General features: G+C 39.2%; 1 protein-coding gene across 1 annotated transcript; it reads left to right on the plus strand.

Annotated features, from left to right (window-relative positions):
• The first annotated feature begins 15,611 nt into the window (after window positions 1-15,611).
• LOC110694898 lies at window positions 15,612-16,387 on the plus strand. The gene is made up of 2 exons (XM_021872098.1): window positions 15,612-15,988; window positions 16,072-16,387. The coding sequence occupies exons 1-2, from the start codon at window positions 15,612-15,614 to the stop codon at window positions 16,385-16,387; spliced, it is 693 nt and encodes a 230-aa protein (XP_021727790.1).
• The last annotated feature ends 3,452 nt before the right edge of the window (window positions 16,388-19,839 follow it).

Here is a 19,839-nt window from a genome sequence, read left to right on the forward strand (position 1 = left end):
GCGAAGTATCTCATAGCAATATGGATGATGTTGTTGACTTTGGCAGTGTTGATGCGAAAATTGGCCTTGGTGGATATGCTCCTCCACCACTCTTGCTCGTTGTATTGGATGCGATGAGTCGAGGTCATCTCAGATGGGTGATCAAGCCTGGTTCCATGCCAATGGAAGATTTCATTTAGATCACTCTCGGTTAAAGAATTATCCTCATTGAACATGCGGAAGTGGATGACAAGCTGAGGTTCATTTCCATCATCATCCTCTTCTAATACTTCCTTGCAGAGAGAAGCAAGGAACTCTAATGTAACTCGCTCACAAGTATGAGCGGAAAGGCTGATGAAGTCACCCCACCCAAAGTTTTGGGGTAGCCGGACCACTTCGTCCAAGATGCCGAGTTTTCTCAAGGTTGTAGCACAGAAAAACCTTAATGATCGAATTGGACAAGAGATGAGTGATTGGTAGACACTCCAGAAATGCTCTTTAGGAGCAATGATTCCGTGATTGTTGATGCCCGGCGGAGGAGGGAAAGATGGTGTTGAAGGCTCACCTTCCCTCTTCCTCTTAGATTTTCTTTTGCCCTTGCCAAACATTATGACTCTACAAAAATAAGAAAGAATATCATTAGGAATATGCAAGCCAAGAGGTGCCATAAAAAAGCTTGCCAAGATAAAAAAAAAAAAAAAAAAGTGTATGCATGAAAGTAATAGCCATGAATTGTGAAATAGATGTAGAGGATAACAACAATACAATTCAAGGCATTAATAAACACTTATGAGCCAAAGCAAGAACGAAAAGATCATTGGCATTCTATGCAAATCCTAAGAAAGTCTAGGTGAAATTCGGCATGATGTCCCCTAAATTCATGATAATCACTCACAAACCATCAACATCAAACCAAGAAAAATGAATAACAATCTCAAAACTACATCCAACTCATGAATTTCTCAATCAACAAGTAGTAGCATGAACAACCTAATGTGAATTCAACATATGCAAGTAAATACATTGAAGCCAAATAAAATCAAGGTATACATGCATAATCATCATAAAGAAAGTACTACTATCAACAACCAATCAATTGCAATAAGGAAATCCCTTGAATCACAAACATCAAATAAGTCATTACTAACAATCTCAATATTACCACAACTCATACTTTAACATATAAAACATGGTAAAACTATAAGGAATTGAAAAAATGAACTTGCAAAAGCTAGAAAAACCATACCACTATTGATTGGAAGTATGTAGAAATCCAAAAATAGCAACTCAATCAAACCCTAGAAATTGGGGAAAATTGAAAAGGTGGAGTCTTGTGAGGAACTTAGGGTGTAGATTGTAGAAATTGAGTGAAGGATGAAAAATAAGTGAGAAATAGAGAAGATTGGAGTGATTTTGATTGAGATTTGAGGTTGAAATGGGGTGTGGCAATGGAGTTTTAGAGTGAGAAGGAGAAAAGCAGAGAGAGAGAGTGTCTAATGAGGGTGAAGATAGAAGAAGATGTTGTGCGGCCTTTCCTTCATTTTAAGAAAAATATCCCCGACAAAGGTTAGGTCGAACCCTGGGTAGGTTCGGTCGAACTTTACCCAGAGTTCGGTCGAACTTCTACAAGGTTTGGTCGAACCTGCTCTGAAACGCCAAATTCAAAAAATGGCATAAAGATACCAGTTTTTTGTTCCAAAATAGGTTGCGACCGAACTCAGGTAAGTTCGGGCAAACCATGGTTCGGTCGAACCTCTCATGTTTTCGGTCGAACCTACTCTGAATCCTTAATTTCTGTAATTCTAGCAGAAAGTTTTCAGATTAAGCTTCCAGAGTAGGTGCGACCGAAGTCAAGAAAGTTCGATCAAACCTTTTACAAAGTTCGACCGAACCTTCAGGGAGTTCAGTCGAACCACCTAATTTTTCAAAAATGCTCATTTTGTTGTAAAATATGCACAAAAACCTCCCTTCAAAACACATTAAAACACCATACAATCATGCTAAAGGTAAGGCATACCAACGATTCCAACTCAACCAAGTCCTAAAAACACATAAATCCATCAATCCAAAATTGTAGATAGAAAAATTAAAGCATCAAGAAAAAAGAAAAGAGTAGAAAAGGGTTAGAAACTTGGGTTGCCTCCCGAGAAGCGCTTCTTTATGAGGTCACTAGCTTAATGATGAGTGGCATTTATTCCACGATTAAGGTTCATTTTGATTGTCATTTTCCCACATTTGCGGCTTGTTTGCATCCTTTTCTTTGCACTTAGTTCCCTTTCCCTTTATGCATCTTCTTTCCTAGATTTTGCCCTTTTTCCTACTCTTTACTTTGATTTCCATGCTTATGCTTTGTAGGAACCGGGGTCTTCAAGAGGAGGAAGCTAAAGTTCAGGGAAAGCTGAAGAAAGCAAGGTTAAGGAGAGGTTCGGCTGAACCCCCTGAAGGTGCGGTCGAACCAAGGTGTGGCCGAATCTGCTCTATTGTTCGGCCGAACGCAGAGGCAGAGTCAAGTTGCATTTTTGCGATTATGTAGGAGTGGTCAAACCTCAGAAGTTCAGCCAGACCGGGATCAGGGGAGTTCAACCGAACCTACCCATGGTTTGGCCGAACCTACCCTTTATTCCGGCATAACCTTCCCAGTGTTCGGTCGAACCACTCCCTTATTTCAGTAGCTATATACGGACTATATAAGTCCCATTTTAGAACTTTTTGATGTAATTAGATTAATTTAGTTTTAATTTTCTGCATTTTTATCTTAATCTAGATAGAGAAACATCATTAGTCTTCATTTGGTAGAGAGAGAAAGTGTGGATTTCTTCATTGATGAACTTAGATTTTGAAGAAGAAGCTTGTTTAATCTTTTGTAGATCTTCAACTTCAATTAATGGGCAATCTATTACTCTTTCTCTTTACCTTTGCATTTAATTTTGTTTGTTTACTTTGATTTTCCTTATTTGCTTATTAATCATGTTGATGCTTATGGATTTGGTGATTGATATTGTTTTTAACATGATTTGTGAGTAGTCATTTAGCCAAGGGTGTGGGGATGGTGTAGTTGCTAATTGTTCATGTTTATAATATTAGGATTAAGTTAATTGTGATTAAAATCTTTGCATGCTTGATATTCTTTGATCTTCTTGCAAGTGCACATTGTTGGTTGATTAAAGGTGAATCTTTGCTAACAAGGAACAGAAGTTGACTTAGTTGAGGTTCATTACTATCGATTGTTCATTGATTGCACCTCCCAATATATGGTTCTAGTGTTGAAACATAAAGTCTGTGTTAGGAGAAGCCGATTGACCCCGGAAGGCGGTTAGATTGGACCTTATTTCGATATTCATGCATGTTTAGCTCACTATTGATTTGCTTTCATGTTATTGCATGTTCAAGTGGCACCTACATCTACCCATTTCCCTTGGTGTTTAGTTATATTGATTTTAACTCGTTTTACCTTTAGTTTAATCTCTTAGTCACTCCTGTTCTTTGTCCCGAGATAGCTTAAAGTCTAGTGATGAATGCGGTGTTTATGTGCTTCTCCCTGTGGTTCGATCCCTCTTCTTGCCATATACTTGTATTAGGATAAGTCGAGTATTATAAATTGTATTTGATTTAGGTGTAGTTGTCTAACGACGCGATTATTCCTTTGTCAAATTGGCGCCGTTGCCGGGGATACGGCTTCCATTGCTATTTCATTGCTTATTTGAAACTATCTCACCTTTTATTTGTTAGTGTTTGCTACTTTTGTTACTTATCAATGCTTACGTTCTTCTTAGCTTTGTTTTATGAACAGAGGACAAACCCGCTCATGGTCTTTGATTCCCATCGATCCAGAGCTAGAGAGGTCTTTGTCCCTACTTCAAAGAGAAGCGAGAGCAAGTAGTAGAAATTCTCACACCCCGACGAGAGGAGTAAGAGAATTAGAAGATACTCCACCCTCTTCACCCTCAAGTGAAAAATAAGATGCCCTAACTCATCATCGAGTCCGGAAATCAACCCTTTCTCAACCTTTAAGTTCGAGAGTGAAGAAGGTCCTAAAATGGGAAAGAATACACCTTTGAGTCGTCTTGGGGCTCCTGAAGCCTGTAGAGCACAAAGTGGGATCTTAACTCCTACTACTCAAGCCAACAATTTCAAAATCAAGCCCAATTTGATTGCTTTGATAAAGAGGAAACAATTCTCGGGTGGAAAGTTTGAGAGTCCTCGTGAACATTTAAAAGAGTTCGAGAAATATTGTGACACAATAAAGGCCAATTGAGTGACTCAAGAATATATTCGCCTCAAGATGTTTCCATTCTCTCTAATTCGGAGATGTCTAGAATGGCTAGAGAAGGAGGTGCCCCCTAACTCTCTCACAACATGGGACCAAGTGACTACGGCTTTCTTGAGGAGGTTTGATAACCATAGGAAGACCGCCGAGGCTCGGTCTTTGATCCAAGGTTTTTCGCCAAAAGAGTGGTGAGTCTCTAAGTGCGGCATGGGAACGATACAAAGAACTTCAACGTCAATGCCCACATCATGGGATACCCAAGTATCAACTAATTCACACTTTCTATGGAGGTCTCACACTTCAAGGGAGAACAAGCCTAGACGCCGCGGCTGGCGGTCCAATCATGAACAAAGGAGAGGATGAAGTGGAGTATATTATAGAGGAGGCTGGAAAGAACTACGATGATTGGTATGAAGAAGAAGATGCTACTTCTAGTAAGGGTGATTATGCATTGGAGCAAGCCAACGCAATCAACAACCTCTCTAACCAAATCTCCAAAATGACCAAGCAAATGTATGAATTGATGAAAGAAAGATCCAATCCTCATGGTAATACCTCCCCTTCAACCAAGGGAGGCAATGGTTCTTTGAGAAAAGAAGAGAGGAACATAGGATAGTAGGAGATATGGTTAAACCTTTGGGAAAAAGGTGTATGAGAAAGGGAAAAAGGGGTAGCTAATCCCTCATCACAAGATCTCACATCACTAATGAGGGAATGAAAATCAATCATGGAATCCTCAAATGAAGAACCCTCATGTTCTACATCTCCCTCAAGCTCAAAAACTCCAAGGTAAGCAACCTTATCCTCCTTTTCACCACAATAAACAACCTTTCCTTCTACTATCTCAAAATCAAGAGTGAATGGGGGAAAATTTCTCTCAAACTCATCTCTTTCTAATGAAGCCTTATCAATGAACTCACTCATAAGGTTATGGGCTACCGTTTGAAACTCAAGAAATATTTGGGCCATAATCTCAAATGAGTCCAAATCATCATGAATAGACGAGTCAAAAGCTTGCTTATTGGAATCATCTAGGGGACTATGGGGCACACCTTTAGAATTCATGCAAAAATCGGATGCAACATGAGAAAGAACATGCACTTCATCATCATTAGAATGTACCTCATTACATTGAGCTATAGAGGGAGGGGAGTTGAAATCATGCATTACATGGTCACTATGGGGAGCATCAAGCACATCATGGGAATTCATATTAGACAAATCATGACAATTATCATCAATATTAAAAGCATGAGAATCCCGAACATAAGTCTCATGATTGGCCCTCTCCCATTCATAATTATCCCTAGCTAACCATGAATAGAAATCCCAAGCTTCATCCGAAGACATGTCTTGAAATTTACCATTTAACATATTATCAACTACTCCTCTAAAACGCTCATTTAATCCCAAATTAATGATTTCACAATAATCACCCTTGGTTAAACCTTTAACACCATCTAGGAAATCCTCAAGTCTATTGAAATACACCCAAAACGGTTCATTATCAAATTGAGGAATAGAAATATAAGCCATTTTTTCTCAAATAAAGCAACACAAATAAAAACCAACAAATCAAAAGAAAATTATAAACAATGGACTAGTCTCAATAAGATAACACAATGGTAATGGAAGCCGTTCCCCGGCAACGGCGCCAATTTGACAAGGGAATAAACGCGTCGTCAATTGTCTATCCCTAGATCAAATACAATTTATACAACCTAAACAAACCTAATACGAGTATAAGGCAAGCATAGGGGTCAAACCACAGAGAACGGTAAACACCACCAAATGTTATCGACAATTAAGCTAGTCCGGAATAGGAGATAAATAAACTAAAGTCTAAAGATGCTAAAACAAGAAATAAAACATTAAGGCACCACGGGAAATGGGTAGGTGAAGTTGACGCTTGACCATACAATAACAAAGTAGCATATCAATGGTAAACTAAACATGCATGAATATCGAAGTAAAGGGTCTAATCTAGCCGCCTTCCGGGGTCAATTGGCTTCTCCTAACATAGCCTCTATGTTTCCACATTAGAACCATATACTAGGAGGTACTATTAAATAACAATCGATAGTAATGAATCTCAACTAAGTCAACTTCCGTTACTTGTTAGTAAAGACTCATCTTTGATCAACTAACAATGTGCACTTGCAAGAAAGACCAAAGAATATCAAGCATGCAAAGACTTTAATCACCATTAACATAACCCCAACATTAAAAGCATGAACAATTAGCAACTACACCATCCCCACACCCTTGGCTAGATGACTACTCACAAATCATATTGAAAACAATATCAATCATCAAATCAATAAGCATCAACATGATTAATAAGCAAAGAAGAAAAATAAAAGCAAATAAGCAAAATAAAAAACAAAGGTAAAGAGAAAGAGTAAGAGATTTCTCATTAATTAAAGATGAAGGTCTACAAAGGATTGAACAAGCTCCTTCTTCAAGATCCAAGTTCATTAATGAAGAAAACAACACTTTCTCTCTCTACCAATGAAGACTAATCCTAACCTAACCTAAAACTAATTAGAGAGAAGAATAGATGATAGTTATTGAATACCCCCTTTTAATTACCCCCAAAATTGGGTATTTATACTAAGATAGGAAAAATAGAAAAAGAAAAGAAAATAAATTAAATTAAATTAAAAAGAAAAAGTAAAAATAAGAAACTAAAATAAAAAATAAAAATAAAAGAACGAAAAGAAGAAAAAGAAATAAAAAATAAAAGAAAAACCAAATAAACCCACAAAACACAACCAGCCTCCTCTTCGAAAATGGCTGCTTCAACTATCATCTTCACCATTCATCAAAATCCATCATCACCGCACATCATCATCGCAAATCAAAGATCAACGGCCATCACCAAGCTTCAATCGTTCGATCCTCATTAAAAATCATGTGCGAGGCTCGTGAAGCGGTTCGGTCGAACCATGGTTTGGTGCGGCCGAACTACGGGGTTGGTTCGGTCGAACCATGGGTATGTTCGACCACTCCTCTTCGAATAACAAAACCCCCAAAGTCTCTGACTCGACGTTCGGCCGAACACTCATTGGTTTGCTCGAACTTGATTAATTCGCTAATTGCTCTGATTTTTGGGTTGATTGGTTGCTTATTTGGTGGTGGTTGTTGACGGTGGTGCAGGTGCGCTGATTGTGGTGGAAGGAGGAGGTGTTGCAAATTGGATCAGGGGATAGGAATGCGTGGCTGGTTTGGGCAATTGCTGGTTGGTGGTGGTTGATTGGTGGCAGCAGGGGATAGGAATGCGTGGCTGGTTTGGGCAATTGCGGGTTGGTGGTGGTGCGGCTGCTGTTACGGCTGGAGGTATGGTTGTTGCGGCAGCTGTGCGGTGGTGTGAGGGGTTGCAGGCTGGTTTGGTGCTGTGAGGGGCTGTTGTGGTCAGGTGGTGTGAGTGGAAGGAAGAGGTTAATGTTGCTGTTGGTGTTGGTGGTGTTGCGGGGTGAAGCAGGGGAAGAGTGCTGCTTGTGTTGTTGGTGTGTGTGTGTGGTGGAGGATAAGGTGTGGGGTGTAGGATAATGCTGGCAACATGGGTTGGCTCAAGTTTTACGCCTCGAACCTTGGACCTCCGAACACGAATATGACCTTGAAACCCGGGACAGCTACAACCAAAAACACGAGGGTATTACTAAGAAATAAAATAAAATAAAATAAAGAAAAGGTAAAATAAAATAAGATAAATAACACTAAACTAATAAAAATTAAATAAAACTATACAAGTAAAGAAAGTGAAATAAAATACGAAAATAGACTAAAACTAATAAAATAAAGAAAATAAACTAAAACACTCCAAAATTACCAAAATAAACTAGAAACTTTATTAAAGAGAAAACAAGAGAATAAAAGGAAAATAAGGGAAAATAAACACGGAAAAGACTCTAAAACTACTCCTTAGGAGCTCATCAAATTCCCCCAAGCTAAACCTTTGCTCGTCCTCGAGGAAAGCTAAGGCAAAAGAGAACAAGATGGAATTATTTAAAGCAAAAGAAACAAAAATAGAAACTAAGAGAAAGAATGTACACTAACTCACTGTCGTAGGAATCACGGATGCATTTAGCGTATGCATCAAGCCCTTTAAATCCACAACTCTTGGCAACACATAAAATTCAAGGCAAAGGTGAAATCAGGAAAACTCGAGTTTTGATATTTCAAACCAAACACAAACAATGGGCTAAATGCACAAGAGTACAATCAAATCTAGACATTAAAGGTAGCCAAGCAAAAGAATAGCTAAGGTTGATGCACACATAAAGCATGCAAAGGGTATAGAACTTAGGGGGACTTACACTCCTCCTTATCTCCGACCAAACTCCCGCATCCCCACTAGTTTTGCATCCACTTTTAAGGTGATATCTCGAGATTCCTCGAAGGAATCGGAAAAAATAATCAATGAAAAACATTTAGGCTACCCGACATCTTGGCATTGATAGCTCGCTCAATAGGCTTGTCTTGATTACCCTCCATCGGTAGTAACTAAACCTCACTAAGGTCAAAAGGTCTTACAAGGGTTGAAACGTTTAGGCTAGGGTAAAGGGTGTGGATTTAAATTTGGAAATTGGTGGTAAACTTAGAAGTCAAGCAAGGTTGATCATTCCTCAATTCAAATTCAATAAACTGCCAACTTTCAAATCAAAAATTCTAGCAACTCCTTCCCCAAGCTTATTCTTTTTCAACCAAACAACAAATATTTTTGTAATTTCTCAATATTTTCTTCTTTTTTTTCTTTTTTTTCATTTCTTTTTATTCTTTACTCTCGCCTCTTTTAACTTTGAGCGGCTTTTTCTTTCATTTCCTTTATTTTTTTCTCATTTACTCAACCCATTCAACATAACAAATATAAACACAAGTACCAAAATTTGAGTTTTTTCACTTCTTTTTCATTCTTTTTCTCACTTTCATTAACCAAAAATACAAATCAAGTCCCAAGAATGCTTCACAAAAACTAATAAAGGTGAAAATAAAGCAAAGGTCCATTGGTTTGTAATGTGGTTATGCCAAAGAAGGGAAAATGGCTCAAATTGGGTTATTAAATGAGCAAATGCAAAAGGAAAAATAAAAGAAAAGAAAATAATAAAACAAAACAAAAATCCTAATTGCCTTCGTCTTCCCCTAGGTTGGTTCGGTCTCGATCTTGGGTAGATTAAGCCAAATTCTCGATATAAGCTAGCAATGCCAAGGATCCAAACGCCACACATGCAAGAAATGTAGAAGGCTAGAACAAAATAGACACATCCTCACAAAAATGACGGTAGTGGAGTAGCAAAAATCACCTTTAAAGCTTCAACTAGCTAGAGAGCGACAACCATCTTACCACAAACCAAGTGAGCTAAGGTCTCATAGCCCTTAAGTTCTACTACCTTGGCAATGTTATATGTGTGAACCAACCTCGACATTCAAGTGCACGAAAACCTCTAACAACTAGCAAAGAGGGTATTCTAGGTGCTAAAGCCCAATTATGTCCAAGTTTAAAACAAAACATTTTGAAACTTGCCTTGAATGCCATGGAAAGACACTATACACACAAATATTCACAAAACCAACAATACTCAAGAATGCATATACAATTGTGCAAGATGAAAGCATGATCAATAAAAGCTACACATACCAAAAGTCAACTCAATAAGGCGCTCATGGCCATCCAAACATAGAAAACCAATCTCAATAATAGACTTTGGCAAGTATGAGAGAAATAAATCAAGCAATCATGAGACTATGGATTAAGAAACCACCAAGAGATATAGATAACCCCCCCAAGCTAGTGAATAGCTACTCCCCCAAGCTAGAATGGAGCATTGTCCTCAATGCTCAAAATAAAGGCAAAAAGGGTGGGTGGTAGGGGAAGGAAGAAAACTCATTCACACAACAATTCATAATCATTCAATCCAAATGCAATTAAGAAAGCAAATCCAAGATGAGGGAATAAGGAAAGAGTAAACCAAATGTGAGGTGGGTGTTGAAACCCGCAATTGAGCACATTGTCCACAATTTCATCTAATTCCTCGTCTTTGTTGCTTTTCCAAATGCAAGCAATCATTGGTGTGCTTCTTCTCAAGGAGCTCAATCCAAAATCCTTGCACATGAGTATATGCATCGAGTACCTATACACATAGACAAGAGAGTAAACAAAAATGAGAAACACAAAAGAAAGAAAAAGAAAGCAATAAAACACGGGTAACTTCCCGAGAAAGGCTTGCTTAACGTCCAAGCATGACCAATCTAGTAAATAACCCGACAAAGAACGTAAAAGCTTATCATATGCACCGACAAACATATCAAGAAATAGAGCATACGCGATGCTCATATGACAAGCAAACATAAAGTACAAGGAGACTTTATGCTTGAGAGAAGGGAGAAAAGAAAAAGTTAAAGAATCAAAAGAAAAATCAAGAAAATAAAAAGAAAAAGTAGAAGAAGAAAAAGAAAAATCCTCAGAAAAATCTTTTTGGTTGGCATTATAACTCTTTTCCTCATCAACAATGAAAGAGTTGGGGGCTTCGGAAGCATGAATAGAAAGAGGATCCTTAAGAGGTTCTTTGAGAAAAGAAGGGAGGAACATAGGATAGTAGGAGATATGGTTAAACCTTTGGGAAAAAGGTGTATGAGAAAGGGAAAAAGGGGTAGCTAATCCCTCATCACAAGATCTCACATCACTAATGAGGGAATGAAAATCAATCATGGAATCCTCAAATGAAGAACCCTCATGTTCAACATCTCCCTAAAGCTCAAAAACTCCAAGGTAAGAAACCTTATCCTCCTTTTCACCACAATAAACAACCTTTCCTTCTACTATCTCAAAACCAAGAGTGAATGGGGGAAAATTTCTCTCAAACTCATCTCTTTCTAATGAAGCCTTATCAATGAACTCACTCATAAGGTTATGGGCTACCGTTTGAAACTCAAGAAATATTTGGGCCATAATCTCAAATGAGTCCAAATCATCATGGATAGACGAGTCAAAAGCTTCCTCATTGGAATCATCTAGGGGACTATGGGGCACACCTTTAGAATTCATGCAAAAATCGGATGCAATATGAGAAAGAATATGCACTTCATCATCATTAGAATGTACCTCATTACATTGAGCTATAGAGGGAGGGGAGTTGAAATCATGCATTACATGGTCACTATGGGGAGCATCAAGCACATCATGGGAATTCATATTAGACAAATCATGACAATTATCATCAATATTAAAAGCATGAGAATCCCGAACATAAGTCTCATGATTGGCCCTCTCCCAATCATAATTATCCCTAGCTAACCATGAATAGAAATCCCAAGCTTCATCCGAAGACATGTCTTGAAATTTACCATTTAACATATTATCAACTACTCCTCTAAAACGCTCATTTAATCCCAAATTAATGATTTCACAATAATCACCCTTGGTTAAACCTTTAACACCATCTAGGAAATCCTCAAGTCTATTGAAATACACCCAAAACGGTTCATTATCAAATTGAGGAATAGAAATATAAGCCATTTTTTCTCAAATAAAGCAACACAAATAAAAACCAACAAATCAAAAGAAAATTATAAACAATGGACTAGTCTCAATAAGATAACACAATGGTAATGGAAGCCGTTCCCCGGCAACGGCGCCAATTTGACAAGGGAATAAACGCGTCGTCAATTGTCTATCCCTAGATCAAACACAATTTATACAACCTAAACAAACCTAATACGAGTATAAGGCAAGCATAGGGGTCAAACCACAGAGAACGGTAAACACCACCAAATGTTATCGACAATTAAGCTAGTCCGGAATAGGAGATAAATAAACTAAAGTCTAAAGATGCTAAAACAAGAAATAAAACATTAAGGCACCAAGGGAAATGGGTAGGTGAAGTTGACGCTTGACCATATAATAACAAAGTAGCATATCAATGGTAAACTAAACATGCATGAATATCGAAGTAAAGGGTCCAATCTAGCCGCCTTCCGGTGTCAATTGTCTTCTCCTAACATAGCCTCTATGTTTCCACATTAGAACCATATACTAGGAGGTACTATTAAATAACAATCGATAGTAATGAATCTCAACTAAGTCAACTTCCGTTACTTGTTAGTAAAGACTCATCTTTGATCAACTAACAATGTGCACTTGCAAGAAAGACCAAAGAATATCAAGCATGCAAAGACTTTAATCACCATTAACATAACCCCAACATTAAAAGCATGAACAATTAGCAACTACACCATCCCCACACCCTTGGCTAGATGACTACTCACAAATCATATTGAAAACAATATCAATCATCAAATCAATAAGCATCAACATGATTAATAAGCAAAGAAGAAAAATAAAAGCAAATAAGCAAAATAAAAAACAAAGGTAAAGAGAAAGAGTAAGAGATTTCTCATTAATTAAAGATGAAGGTCTACAAAGGATTGAACAAGCTCCTTCTTCAAGATCCAAGTTCATTAATGAAGAAAACAACACTTTCTCTCTCTACCAATGAAGACTAATCCTAACCTAACCTAAAACTAATTAGAGAGAAGAATAGATGATAGTTATTGAATACCCCCTTTTAATTACCCCCAAAATTGGGTATTTATACTAAGATAGGAAAAATAGAAAAAGAAAAGAAAATAAATTAAATTAAATTAAAAAGAAAAAGTAAAAATAAGAAACTAAAATAAAAAATAAAAATAAAAGAACGAAAAGAAGAAAAAGAAATAAAAAATAAAAGAAAAACCAAATAAACCCACAAAACTTCTCCATACCTTGTTCTATTAATGGCATTGAGTTTGATAAAGCCTTTTGTGATTTAGGAGCAAGTGTTAGTCTCATGCCCTATTCCGTCTACCAAAAGCTTATTGTAGGAACCCTCTCCCCCACTAACATTACTCTCCAACTAGCGGATCGTTCCATTAAGTTCCCCATGGGCAAGGTTGAGGAAGTTCCCCTTAGGGTAGGAAAGTTCACATTCCCCATGGATTTTTATGTGCTAGAGATGGATGAGGACGAGAGGATTCCTATAATTTTGGGTAGACCATTTCTAGCTACTTCTAGAGCTATCATCAATGTGAAGGAGGATAAGATATCCTTGAAAATTGACAATGATTCCATTGAATTTGATTTGAATAGTGTCATGCAACAACCCTCCTCAAGTGGTGAATGCTTTAGAATAGATGTTCTTGATACCATGCTTAATGAATTTTCTCGCTCCCACTTGCTTGCTACTAATGATCCTATTGAAAGTGTGTTGTTGAATGAATTCAAGATAGGTACTCACAAAGAAGACATACAATTCTATAAGGATTTGCTTGAGGAAAGCAAGAGGGAGTGCGAGGATGAGAGCATGGAAGAAGAGGCTCCTTACATTCATGACCTCTTTCAAGTTGAATAAAGAGAAGAGAGCCCCAATGGTAAGGGAGCACCAAAGGTAGACTTGAAACCTCTACCTTTGGGCTTGAGGTATGCATTTCTTGGTTCTGATGAGTCTTTCCCCATGATTGTCAACTCTAACCTAACAGAGGAGCAAACCTCCCTCTTGATCAATGTTTTGAGATAACACAAAAAAGCTTTGGGTTATACCATTGATGATATCAAAGGTATAAGTCCATCTTTATGCATGCACAAAATTGATCTAAAGGGAGATGCCAAACCCGTTAGACAAAGGAAAAGAAAGCTTAACCCTTTCATGCAAGAGGTTGTGCAGAAGGAAGTGGCTAAGCTTCTTGATGCAAGAATTATCTACCCAATTGCTCATAGTGATAGGGTATCTATCGTATAAGTTATGCCTAAGAAAGGGGGCATGACAGTAGTGAAAAATGATCATGATCAACTAGTGCCTACTAGGCTTGTTACCGGTTGGCGCATGTGTATTGACTATTGCCAACTTAACACAAGTACATGCAAAGATCATTTTCCACTATCGTTCATTGATCAAATGTTGGAAATTCTTACAAAGCATTCTTTCTATTGTTTCCTTGATGGTTACTCGGGATTTTTCCAAATCCCGATTGACCCCAAGGATCAAGAGAAGACGACTTTCACATGCCCTTACGATACTTATGCGTATCTTAGGATGCCTTTCGGGCTTTGTAATGACCCCGCAACATTCCAACATTGCCTGATGTCTATTTTTAGTGATATGATCGAGGATGAGATAGAAGTCTTCATGGATGACTTCTCCGTTGGAGGAGTCACCTATGAAGATTGTCTATCCAATCTATCTCGTTGCTTAGAAAGATGTGAGAGGGTCAACCTCGTGTTGAATTGGGAAAAGTGCCACTTTATGGTGTAAAGTGGAATTGTTCTTGGGCACAAAATCTCCCATGTCGGCATTAAGTAGATGGATCTAAGGTAGAGGTCATTGAGAAACTTCCTCCCCCCACCAATGTGAGGGAAGTGAGATCCTTTTTCGGCCATGCCGGGTTCTATCGGTGTTTTATAAAAGATTTTTCATTGATTGCTAAGCCTCTCACATCCTTATTGCAACAAGATAAAGAGTTTGTGTTTGATGATGCTTGTCAAGAGTCTTTTTGTAGGTTGAAAGAGGCACTTTGCAGCGCTCCTATTGTCCAAGGTCCGGATTGGTCTCTTACATTTGAACTCATGTGCGATGCAAGCTACGAGGATATTGGATCGGTTCTTGGGCAACGAAAGGATAGGAAACTTCATGTCATACACTATTTGTCTAAAACTCTCAATGATGCTCAAAGAAACTACAGAACTACCAAGAAGGATTTCTTAGCGGTTATTCATTCATTTGAGAAGTTTAGAACGTATCTCATTGGTTCTAAGACAATTGTGTATACCGACCACTCAGTTCTCGAATATTTGATAGGAAAGAAGGAAGCTAAACCAGGATTGTTGAGATGGGTTTTAGTTCTCCAAGACTTCGACTATGAGATGAGAGACAAGAAGGGAGCCTAGATTGTGGTGGCGGATCACCTTTAAAGGTTGGGCGGTGCAAGGTTTCAAGATGATGGTTTGCCAATAGAGGATGCTCTAAGGGATGATGTGCTATATATCCTTGAGGTGAAGTCGGAGCCATGGTATGCGGATATTGTGAATTATTTGGCTTGTAGTGTCGTACCTCCGGTTTTCACTTCACAATAACGTCGAAGACTCAAGCATGAGGCCAAGAGATACATTTAGGATGATCCTATTTTGTTGAAGAGAGGGGTCGATGGTTTGTTGAGGAGATGCGTCCCCAACGATGAGGTTCAAAGTGTTCTCCATATGTGCCACTCTTCTCCTTGTGGTGGGCATATGAGTGCTCAAAAGACCGCCTCAAAGGTTCTACAATCTATGCTCTTTTTGCCTTTTCTATTCAAGGATGCTTGGATATTTGTCAAGACTTGTGATAGATGTCAACGGATGGGGAATATTTCAAGGAGGGATGAAATTCCACAAAACCCCATCCTTGATCTTGAAGCATTTGATGTGTCGGTTATAGATTTCATGGGCCCTTTTATTTCTTCACATGGGAACAACTATATTTTGGTTGCCGTTGATTATGTTTCTAAGTGGGCGGAGGCCGTAGCTTCCCCTACGAATGATTTTAAGGTTGTGGTTAATCTTTTCAAGACGGTGATTTCCCCAAGGTTTGGTGTTCCAAGAGCCATAATCAGTGATGGGGGGTCACATTTCAAGCACCACGCCTTCGCTCGACTTCTTGATAGATATGGAGTGTCTCATAAGCGAGGGATCGCTTACCATCCTCAAACGAGTGGTCAAGCGGAGATCACCAATAGGTAGCACAAAGTGATCTTGGAGAAGACGGTTGCTAGAACAAGGAATTATTGGTCTTCTAAACTCATTGACTCTCTATGGATAGGACCGCCTTCAAGACTCCAATAGGGACCACTCCCTATAAGCTTGTTTATGGGAAAGATTGTCACTTGCTCGTAGAGATGGAGCATCGAACTCATTGGGCGATCAAGCAAATCAACTTTGACCTCCATAGTGCGGTTGAACAAAGACTTCTTGAGCTACATGAGTTAGAGGATTTGAGGATGAATGCCTACGATAGTGCAAGCATGTACAAGGCGCGGACTAAGGCTTGGCACGATGCTCTTATTGTCAAGAAGGAATTTGTCAAAGGCCAAAAATTCCTCCTATTCAACTCCCGCTTAAAGCTTTTCCCGGGCTAGCTTAGGTCAAGATGGAGTGGGCCATACATTATTACGAAAGTGTTCCCATATGGCGCTTATGAGATTTCCCAAGACGGGCATTCTCCATTCAAAGTGAACAGTAACCGGCTCAAGCCCTTCTACGAATGATTCCCAAGTGATGAACAAATTTCTATGACTCTTCTTGATGTTCATCATCAATTTGACCCTCCTTGATTAGTTCAAGAATCGTCGAGCTAACGACGTAAACCAAAAGCGCTTCCGGGAGGCAACCCGAGTCTCTAACCCTTTTCTACTCTCTTATTTTCTTGGTGATTTGTTATTTTTCTATCTACAATTTTGGATTATTTGATATTTGAGTTTTGATTGTGTTGGAATTTTAGGTATTATTTGCCTTAGCATGATAGTATGGTGTTTTAATGTGTGTTGGGGACAATTTTATTTTGTCTAGATTTTGGATTTTTGAGGGGAGTTCGACCGAACCATGCAAAGGTTCAGCCACTCTTGTGCTAGAACAGAATTTGCGTTGCAAACTGCAGGTTTTGAGAATCGTAGGGAAGTTCGACCGAACTCCAAGAAGGTTCGATCGAACCTTGAAAGAGGTCCGGCCGAACCTCCATGTAGTTCGGCCATTGCTGTTTTGCGCTGAAAGTTGGGCAACATTCTGCCAAAATTGCTGAAAATGAATTTAGCAGCAGGTTCGACCGAACCTTAGGGAAGTTCGACTAAACTATTTCAATGGTTTGACCGAACTTACCCAAGGTTCGGCTGAACCCTTGACAGTTTAAAAAAAAAAAACCTGTTGTTTGTCTTGAGCTTTCTCACTTCAATTCGGCACCTCCCTCTCTCTATTCTCCTCCTTCTCACTCTAAAATCCATTGCAACCCCTCATACACCCTCCCATCTCCATTAAAATCACTCCATTCTACTCTTTTTCTCACTTATTTTCCATCCTCTACTCAATTTCTATAATCTCCACCCAAAAATTCCACACAAAAATCCCATCTTTCAATTTTTCCCAATTTCTAAGGTTTGAGTGCTTTGGTGTTTTTGGGTTTCTACTTACTTACAATCAATTGTTTTATGGTTTTCCTAGCTTTTGCAAGTTCATTTCATCAATTTCTCATAGTTTTACCATGTTTTGCATGTTTAAATTTGAATTGTGGTATTCTTGAAATTGTTGGTAGTAGCTTGTTTGATTCATGTGGTTCTTTGGATTTACTTGTTGCAATTGATTGGTAATTGATAGTAGAACATGTTGTTATGATGATTATGCATGTATACCTCGGTTTTATTTGATCTCAGTGTCTTTGCTTAAATATGTTGATTTCATACTAGGGTGTTCTTGCTACTATTTGATGATTGAGAAATTCATGAGTTGGATGTTGTTGGAGATTGCTTCTCATTGTTTTGGTTTGATTTTGATGTTTTGGTGAATGATTATCACGTAATTAGGGGACATCATGCCAAATTTCACCTATACTTTGTTAGGACTTACATATGAATGTCATAGGATTTCTTGCTCATGCCTTGGTTTAAATGTGTCCATTAATGCCTTGAATTGTATTGTTGTTATCCTCTACATCTATTTCACAACTCAAGGCAACTACTTTCATGCATACACTTTTACCGTGGCTAGCTTCTTATGTCATCTCTTATCAAATTGTCCTAATGATAGCTTTTGGTAATTTTGTAGAATCATGGTGCTTGGTAAGAGCAAGTCAAAGAGGAAGAGAGCGGGTGAATCTTCGTCACCGCATTTCCCGCCTCCTCCAAGAATTAATGATCATATAATAAGTTCTTCAAACGAGCACTTTTGGGACGTCTACAAAACCCTCATCACTCGTCCCATCCGATCAACAAGGTTCTTTTGTCCTACAACTTTGCAAAAGCTCGGTATCTTGGATGAGGTAGTCCGGTTAGCAAAAATATTTGGATGGGGTGACTTCATCAACCTCCACGCTCACACCTATGAGTGACTCACATTGGAATTCCTTGCCTCTCTCCGCAAGGAAGTCTTAGAGCCGAAATATAACGATGAGGAACCTCAACTTGTGATACACTTTTGCATGTTCAATGAGGATCACTCCCTAACCGAGAGTGATCTAAACGAGATCTTCCATTGGCATGCGACCAGGCTAGATCATCCCTGTGAGATGACTTGCACTCATCGCATCCTTTACAACGAGCAAGAGTGGTGGAGGAGCATATCCACCAGGAATAGTTTCCGAATTAACGCCTTTAAGGTCAACAACATCATCCATATAGCCATGAGATACTTTGCTCGGCTTCTCCAATATGTCGTGTTCTTCAAGGCAAACCTCGGCTCTATGGTGAAGGATGAGGTGGCTTGCCTTTTTTTGGCCGACAACCGTCAACGTCTTAAGTTCCAATGCTCCTCCACCTTCATCCAAAGGTTTTTGGATACTCGGGACAACCGTCTTGGTGACGATATTTTTATGGGGGGCATGATCACTATTATTGCCCTTTCCTTGAAGAATGGAGCCTACAAGGAACAAATAGAAATGCTCCCCTTTGTGCACCAAAACCGAGAGGAAGTCACCAATGAATTTCCTCCTTATTCTCTCTCCATTAGTGCTCTCCGTCACAACCGCTTCATCAACTACACTACAAGCAAGCGCAAGTTTATCCTCTTAGTGGATAAAGATATAGAATGGTGTGTCCTTCCGGACCCCTCTCTAACTATGGTGGACCACTCTGCTCCTTTAAAATGGAAGATCCCCTGACAGCACATCCCCGATGAATTGAGAAGAACCCGAGCCCAGGGTGCAATTCCTCATCCTCCACCGATCCACCACCCGGAGCAAACCGTTCCCCCCTTAGCGGGGGAGGTGAGGCATCTTCTTCTTCTTCCTTTCCTCCTTTTGATTTGAATGCCCTCCGTAGTACCCTCGAGGATATATGCCGTGATAATCAAGCTTCCATTGAACAATGGGGGTACTACGGAAGGATGACTTATGATAATCTTGTGCAAGCGGGCATTCAAATGCCTTATGTTAACTATCCCTGCCTCCCTCCTCAAGAGGACCCGGTTAACCATTGGGGGCCCTATGATCCCAACAACCCCACCCCCAATGACTACCCCTATTGGGAAGGTAACATCAACCCTTCCCAACGTATTGGCACCCCACCATTTAACCCATATCTCTCGGGTGGGTGTGATCCGACATCCATATCAACCCCAAATCCTTTCGATGATGGTTTGGGTGACCAAGAGTGGCCCTATGAGCATTTCAACCAACCCTTCCACCCATTTATGGATACTCCCGGGTTGTATTTTGATAACCCCCTTCAACCTAGAGGGCAAGGAGATAGGAACCCATGATGAGGGTTCCCTTCCTTCCCCCCCCCCCAGAACTTCTAACTTTTAATTTTTGCTCGAGACGTGCAAAAGACTAGTGTGGGGGAGGATGTTCCTTTTGGTTGGTTGAAGTGTACATAGGAGGGTAGTG

The sequence above is a fragment of the Chenopodium quinoa genome, unplaced genomic scaffold, assembly GCF_001683475.1.
Source record: "Chenopodium quinoa cultivar QQ74 unplaced genomic scaffold, ASM168347v1, whole genome shotgun sequence".
Lineage (NCBI taxonomy): Eukaryota > Viridiplantae > Streptophyta > Magnoliopsida > Caryophyllales > Amaranthaceae > Chenopodium > Chenopodium quinoa.

Coding starts and splice junctions, on each gene's coding strand:
- LOC110694898 (XM_021872098.1), top strand. CDS start 15,612: ATGGGGAATATTTCAAGGAGGGATGAAATTCCACAAAACCCCATCCTT. Junction 15,989..16,071: donor CAAGCGGAGATCACCAATAG/GTAGCACAAAGT, acceptor CTCTATGGATAG/GACCGCCTTCAAGACTCCAA.